At 54.1% G+C, this 7,331-nt stretch overlaps 5 protein-coding genes across 5 annotated transcripts; 3 read left to right on the top strand and 2 right to left on the bottom strand.

Annotated features, from left to right (window-relative positions):
• Window positions 1-740: 740 nt before the first annotated feature.
• Window positions 741-2,417, top strand: COCSADRAFT_97718 (uncharacterized protein; the record flags this gene model as incomplete). The annotated part of the gene is made up of 2 exons (XM_007704958.1): window positions 741-1,805; window positions 1,890-2,417. The coding sequence occupies 2 exons, from the start codon at window positions 741-743 to the stop codon at window positions 2,415-2,417; spliced, it is 1,593 nt and encodes a 530-aa protein (XP_007703148.1).
• Window positions 2,418-2,530: 113 nt separating this feature from the next.
• On the top strand, window positions 2,531-3,128 carry COCSADRAFT_39476 (uncharacterized protein; the record flags this gene model as incomplete). The annotated part of the gene is made up of 1 exon (XM_007704856.1): window positions 2,531-3,128. A coding segment is annotated over exon 1 (348 nt), but the record flags the coding sequence as incomplete, so codon positions are not given.
• Window positions 3,129-4,762: 1,634 nt separating this feature from the next.
• Window positions 4,763-5,950, bottom strand: COCSADRAFT_39475 (uncharacterized protein; the record flags this gene model as incomplete). The annotated part of the gene is made up of 3 exons (XM_007704855.1): window positions 5,514-5,950; window positions 5,259-5,478; window positions 4,763-5,131 (listed from the first exon to the last, which is right to left on the bottom strand). Coding segments are annotated over exons 1-2 (275 nt in total), but the record flags the coding sequence as incomplete, so codon positions are not given.
• Window positions 5,947-6,597, bottom strand: COCSADRAFT_39473 (uncharacterized protein). The gene has a single exon (XM_007704854.1). The coding sequence runs from the start codon at window positions 6,535-6,537 to the stop codon at window positions 6,382-6,384; it is 156 nt and encodes a 51-aa protein (XP_007703044.1). The 5' UTR covers window positions 6,538-6,597; the 3' UTR covers window positions 5,947-6,381.
• Window positions 6,598-6,730: 133 nt separating this feature from the next.
• On the top strand, window positions 6,731-7,331 carry COCSADRAFT_49624 (uncharacterized protein; the record flags this gene model as incomplete). Its single annotated transcript, XM_007704957.1, has 1 exon — window positions 6,731-7,331. A coding segment is annotated over one exon (601 nt), but the record flags the coding sequence as incomplete, so codon positions are not given.

Raw genomic sequence — 7,331 nt, 5'->3', positions numbered from 1 at the left:
GCATCTCGTCGTCGAGTACTAGATTAGCACTAGTCTGGGACCCTAGACTAGTCCACTAGCGCTGCCTTAAGATCCTAAGTAATTATATACCATTTTGAATCTTAATTAGGCGTCCTACTATTAATCCGTCTAGTCTACTGAATCCGTGGGTGGTTAAAGTGTTACACGGGGTTGGGTGCTGATACTTCTCTAAGCTCGATCCGGGTTAGGGCGAGTAAGGATATGTAAATAGCGCCGTGAGGTAGTTGTCTGGCGATGCAGTGGAGTGGGCGTGCTTGTAAGATAGATAACAATAGGTTTAACAATTCCTAATCTATATCGAATAGACTAACAAGTATCAATCTTGTGAAGTTGAGTAACTAGTAAGACAGGTGTAATTTTAGTCAAATATATACAAATCCATCCTAAGAAATCGATTAAAACTAGTGCCAAGTCGTGCAGCCTACGCGCTACAGAGCTAGAAGCTGGTAAAGTAGCTAATTCGAACACGTTTCACTCACGAAAACAAAAAGACACAGACCACCTAGCTGCTTACTAAGAAAGAGCTTAGTAAGAAGCTTACTAAGAATGCCGCCAGAAAGCGACACTATACGAGTTAATACTCAAGAGAAGAAAAACACGACAACAGCGAGTATTGCAATCCTTGGAATCAACGCAGTATATCGCACTTAAAAGTTAGCCTGACACGCTCTACGACCCGTCAGCACTTCAGAAGCAGCGCCCACTGCCACTGAAGCGTTATGGCGACGCCGTGGCCGCGAAGGGCGACATGGCCTACCCCGCTACGCGAGCATGCTACTTCCCTCGGCACCTTTCTTCACGACGTCCTGGAGGCTATCGAGCGCAACGGCAGCCAGACCGTGCCAGCAGACCTCGCCGGAGATGTAATCCGCGGCGCGTTAACGCTCGTCTTAAAAACGCAACATACGCCTGACCTGGACACAGTCCGCGACGCCCTCGCAGTCGCACAAACTAAAGCCAAAACCAACGCAGAGCAGACCGCGCAAGCCCTCGACCAGATCAAGGGCGAACTTAAGAACACCGTAGATATTGTGCAACTAGTAGCTGCCAACATGCGACAGAACGCCAGTACAGTAGAAGAGGCGAGAGCGGCAGCCAAAGAGGCGACACAAGTGGGCAAGGCTACCCTGGAAATGGCAAGAGAGATCAAGAACAAAGCACCACAGCAGCAGCAGACGAACGGGCCAACATCGTACGCTGCGGCAGCAGCAAGAGGCCTTCCACTAGCAGGTACATACAATACACAGAGTCGTAGAGCACCTATCGTGCAAACACAACGTGAGGTTATCGTGAACATTAGAGATCCACTCACTGTGCAGGCCTTGCGGGCAATGAACCCACGTAACCTTAAAGCCCACGTTGAGCGTGCAATTGAGCAGAGCGGCAATGAGAACATTGTAGGCGTGAAGATCGTTTCCTCTAACCAGCTCAAAAGCGGCGACCTCAGCGTCAAGGCAGCCACCAGCACCGAGGTCGAAGCACTACGGCAGTTCGCAGACGACTGGGCCGCGCGCATCGGCCACGGCGCCAGCATACAGATCCCGACGTACGGCGTGCTCGCCCACGGCATACGCACTAGCACAATGAACATGGACAGGTTCGAAGACAACAGAAGCCAGATCTTGCAGGACAACAGACCGTTCATCCCGCAGGCTGAGATCCGCCACATAGGATGGCTAACTAGAGACGCTACCGCCAAGACTGCATCGACCATCACGATTGAGTTTACTCGACCAGAAGACGCCAACAAAATTATTGACGAGGGTCTTGTCTGGCAGGGCGAGGTGTTCCAGTGCGAGCGATACGAGCGACAATGCCGCGTGAAGCAGTGCTTCAAGTGCCAAAAATACGGCCACATAGGAACCCAGTGCAAGGCAGCAACAGCATGTGGCTTCTGTGCGCAGGAGCACGACACCCGAGACTGTCCAGCCAAGTCAGACCGGACCATAGCCAGGAAGTGCACGCTGTGCCGCGGCGAGCACGAAGCGTGGAGCCGACAATGCCCTACTAGGAAGGACGAGATGGCCAAAGCGAAGATGGCCTACGACACGCGGCCGCAGTATCACTTCGTACCGGAGATGAGGGGAAGAAACGTACAGCCCGAAATGCCTACTACTATCCTCAGAAGCAGGTCTAGTCAAAACACAGCGCCGATACAGCCTACGCAGCCCACAAGGAGCCGGTCGCAGGCTCAACGAGGACAGAAGCGGACCAACACAGGAACTGCAATCGATACGACAGACCAGGAGAACGCGTTGCCGGCAGGGATGAGCAGTCAGCGACCACAGAGAACGATTATGCCGAGCCGCAGAGCATTAGAGGCGATCAGCGCCAACGTGCAGCTGACTCAAAGCAACACCCAGCACATGGAGATCGACTGCGAGACAGAAGCATGAATCAGTACAACACACTAAGCATACTACAGTACAACGTACGCAAGTCGAGGGATATAGTAATGGCGACGCTGCTGCGAGACCCCCGGATACACGAGTACGACATTCTGGCCATACAGGAGCCATGGAGGAATCCGTACATGGCGACCACTCACCACCCAGCAAAGGACGTTTTCCACCTCTGCTATCCGACGGCAGCAGATGAAGAAGGCCCAGCGAGGGTCTGTTTCTTCGTCAACAAGAGAATTGACCACAATAGATGGCGCTTCAAGGAACACTCGAGAGACGTCTGTTCTCTCGTCATTGAGCCTAGCAGGGACCAACAAGAGCAGCAGAGTGTGGCGATCCACAACATCTACAATGCAGTAGGAGGTGGAGGTCCCACAGGCTCTACGCTTGTAGACATCCGCGCAGTCCTCGAGAAGCACAACAGCAATGAGCAGATCCTGCTAGGCGATTTCAATCTGCATCACCCTTTGTGGGGAGGTCAGAACATTAGACACATTGACCCACAGGCAGAAGACTTGATAGCAATCATAGAAGACTTTGACCTTAGCAATACGCTAGCGACCGGAACAATCACATACGAAGAAGCGGCACGGCAGACTACTATCGATCTATGCCTCGTCACTATCGGCCTCGTCGACAGGATGATCAGAAGTGAGGTAGACCGCGACCTCGACCACGACTCTGACCACCTACCGATAAGCACAGTGCTCGATATGGCGGTGCAATCTATGCAAGAGACGACAAAGAGGAACTGGAAGCGCATGAACGAGAAGACGTACCTAGAAGACCTAAAAGCGACTCTGCCACCACTACGCAGGCCAACGACTAAACTAGCACTCGACAACTACGTCCGCGACGTGACTACTGCTATTAAGACAGCAGCAGAGAAGGCGACTCCGCAGGTATGCATCTCAGCTCGGGCAAGAGAAGGATGGACGGCGGAATGCAAGACAGTACTAGCGGAGGCGAAGAGGCTTAAAAGGCGGCACAGCCAACACGGCACAGAAGAGACGTGGCAAGCGTATCGAGAAGCGAGAAACCACAAAGCTAGAGTAATTCGCAAAGCAATGACTCAGATGCATAGAGATAGAGTAGAAGAGGCAGCGCAGTCGCCAGAGAAGCTGTGGAAGCTCGCAACCTGGGCCAAGACAAGAGGCAGTGTGGCCCCTAGGGTCACACCTGCCATACGACACCCAACGACAGAACACGAAGTCACAGAGCCAGCTGATAAAGCAACTCTGTTCCGAGATGTCTTCTTCCCCGCCCCACCAGCAGCAGACCTGACAGACATACAGGACGCCGAGTACAGCGGCCAGATCGAGTTCCCCGCAGTAACGGAAAAGGAAGTGAGAGACGCGATCCGTGCAGCAGCACCTTTCAAGGCCCCTGGGCCAGACAGTATAGCAAATCGAGCGCTACAGGTAGGAGAGAGGCTGATTACCGAGCACCTCACAAGAATAATCAACTGCAGCCTGCGCCTAGGATACTGCCCTTCTCACTTTCGCGAGTCGACCACGGTCGTCCTGCGCAAGCCAGGCAAAGACAACTACACCGTACCCAAAGCATACCGGCCGATCGCGCTACTTAACACAGTCGGCAAAGTCATGGATGCTGTTATTGCCCGACGACTTAGCCACTTAGTTGAAACAAAGCACGTGCTGCCCAACACACATATGGGCGGCAGGAGAATGCGCTCTACTGAACACGCACTGCATGCTGTCACAAGCAGGATCTACCAGGCGTGGAACAAAGGCGACGGCCAGGTAGCTAGTCTTCTGCTGCTCGATGTCTCGGGCGCCTTCGACAACGTTTCGCACCCACGACTGCTCCATAACTTACGGAAGCGAAGAGTAGATAAGAAGACAGTCAAGTGGATTGCAAGCTTTCTCAGCAACAGACACACCAGGATCGCAGTAGATGGCTTCACATCACAAGAGTACGCAATCAACACGGGCATACCACAGGGCTCGCCGCTCTCGCCCATTCTCTATCTCTTCTACAACGCCGATCTCATAGACGAGTGCAACAGAGAAGCCAACACAACGTCCACAGGATACATAGACGACGTGGCTATCCTCACATGGGGCAACACAGCAGCAGAGACATGCAGCACACTAAGTCGCGTGCTCGAGAAAGCACAGCGGTGGGCCATCACTCACGCCTCGGTCTTCGCACCAGACAAGTTCCAGCTGACTCACTTCACACGCTCACGCACACGCATCAACAGAAGCAGAACAGTGCAGACCAGCTGGGGCGAGGTGACGCCTAAGCCAACGTGCAAGTATCTAGGCCTAACTATGGACTCGAAGCTGCAGTGGAAAGAACATGTGGAAGAGACCAGACGCAAGGCGACAAAGACGGTCAGCGCGCTCAGCTGCCTCGGAGGCTCGACGTGGGGCATCACGCTTGCAGACATGCGGAGACTGTACGAGGCCACAGCGCTGCCACAGATGATGTATGCCTGCTCCATCTGGTCGAATGCCAGTGTCAAGGGCAAAATATACACGAAGAAGACACTCAACATCCTGCAAAGCATACAGGCAAGAGCAGCAAGAGCCATATGCGGAGCATATAAAGCCACGTCCAAAGCAGCACTCGACGTCGAAGCACACCTCCTGCCAATTGAGCAGCAGATATGGAAGCACAACGCCGACGTTATCATTCGGCTTCTCTCGAGCAAGCACATGGCATACATTTCAAACCTTAAGGTGAGCAGAACACAACCCGCTAGCGTAAACATACGCCGCATTAGACACGTCGACTCCTGGCAGAAGATATACGATGATATGAAGGGTCAGCGCAGACAAGATCTCGAGATGCAGGAGCCAATTCCACCCTTCATCACTCCGCCTTGGCGACACGGCCCAAAGACCCACATAGACAAGAGCGCCGACAAAGCACGTAGTCGACACGACAGAGAACATGAGAAGGACCAGAGCCTTAGCATCTACACTGACGGCAGCGGCATAGATGGCGAGATTGGGGCTGCAGCAGTATGCCCACTCACACAGCAGACCCGCACAGTACACATGGGGCCAGACACGGACTCGACAGTCTACGCTGCCGAGCTACAAGGCATCAGCCTCGCACTGCAAATAGCACAAGAGTACGCAGAGCGAGGAGGTGAGAGGCGGAAGGTAGCCATCTACACAGACAACCAGGCGGCCATATGGTCAGTAGCTAAGGCTGAAGGCCGATCAGGAGCATATATTCTCGCAGACATTGCAGAACAGGTCAAGACACTCCAGGACATGGACCGGCCAGTGACAATAAGGTGGATCCCAGCCCACACCGGCATCCCAGGAAACGAAGCTGTCGACAGGGCCGCCAAAGAGGCCACAGGATGGAGAGAGGACGGCCGCAGACACCCGCCAGCAGACGCACCGCCCAGGCTCTACCCAATCAGATCGACCGTCAGACGCTGGTGCAGGACTCAAACAGAGCGAGCGTGGGCAGCCAAGTGGCGAGCAGAGGCGAAAGGTCGAGCAACCTACAGACACACACCATGGCCTTCCAAGAAAGTACTTCAGATCCACGAAGGCCTTACTAAACGACAGAGCGCGCTGCTAGTGCAGCTGCGCACCGAGAAGATAGGCCTGTGCGACTTTCTCTTCACCCAAAGAGTGCCAGGGGTTACCAGCCCCCGCTGCCAGTGCGGGGAGAGGCGACAGACTGTCGCCCACATCCTGCTCCACTGCAGGACGCTTAAGGACCTCCGGAACCAGGTATTCGGCAACCTCCGTGGACGAAACAACCTCCGGGCTATCCTAAGTAAGCCACAGCTAGCCACCAAAGCCATCCAGTTTGTAGAACAAGCGCAGATCCTTGGGCATGTTGGGATCGAAGACGCGTAGACGACAGCCGAGCGCTGGGGGGAGACTGTAGGTATCGCGGCCGCAAAACATGAGGCAGCACGCCTCTACGAACCTATAAGCACAGCATACTGTTAGTAGAGCCATTATCTAGATGAGGTGGCAGCCAGATTGTAGATAGTGGTGGAGGGGAAACGGCAGGCCTCTAGGAACAGCTGGCTCCCATAAGGGAGTGACGTGGGGCGGCGCGGATTAACGTCTGCGCGGCGTCGGCTGTTGGCTACGCCAGCCATGCCGGGCATAGCTGCGGTGAAAACGCGGCTGAAACCGAGTAGGACTAAATCAATCAATCAATCAATCAATTGAGAAAAAACACCACACACAGCGAGAACTTGATTTTTGGAATTCAGTCGTTTTTTCGCACTCAAACGCTCGCTCTTGACGCCAATTGACTAGCCAGCACTCAGCCGTAGCGCCCACTGCGACTGACGTGCCATGGCGACACCGTGGCCTCAGCAGCCCGCATGGCCAACACCATTCCGCGAGCACGCTACACGACTCAGCACCTACCTTCAGGACGCGCTGACCTGCATCGATCGCACTCAAAGCCAGCCCGTACCGGCAGACCTTGTCAAGATCATTATCCATGGCACCCTGACATTCATACTGAAAGTGCAACACGCCCCCGACCTCAGCACGGTATGCGACGCGCTTAGCATCCTGCAAACCGAGGCCAAAGCGACCTCGGACAACACCGCGCGAATGCTCGACGCCGTCAAACAAGAACTTAAGACCGAACTTAAAAATACAACCGACACTGTCCACACAATCGCTGCAAACGTACAACTGAACATAAGAGCTGGAGAGGAAGCAAAGACAGCAGCCAAGGAGGCGGCAGAGGTAGGTAAAGCCAGCCTAGAGATGGCAAGACGGATCAAAAATGCAGGACCACAGACAGGTGGCGCGCTCAGCTATGCTGCGATGGCAGCGAGGGGCGCGACGCTAGCAGGTACATCGAATACACAAGTTCCTAGAATGCCTTCTTCTCAGACGCAGCGTGAAGTCGTCGTGACTATTAGAGACCCCAATACAGTAC

The sequence above is a fragment of the Bipolaris sorokiniana genome, assembly GCF_000338995.1.
Source record: "Bipolaris sorokiniana ND90Pr unplaced genomic scaffold COCSAscaffold_13, whole genome shotgun sequence".
Classification (NCBI taxonomy): Eukaryota; Fungi; Ascomycota; class Dothideomycetes; order Pleosporales; family Pleosporaceae; genus Bipolaris; species Bipolaris sorokiniana.
The sequence above is the reverse complement of the archived record's forward strand: the minus strand, read 5'-3'. Positions and strand labels throughout refer to the sequence as shown.

Bases quoted from the DNA above. Each gene is read 5' to 3' on its own strand.
- COCSADRAFT_39473 (XM_007704854.1), bottom strand. From the start codon at position 6,537: ATGCCCGGCATGGCTGGCGTAGCCAACAGCCGACGCCGCGCAGACGTT.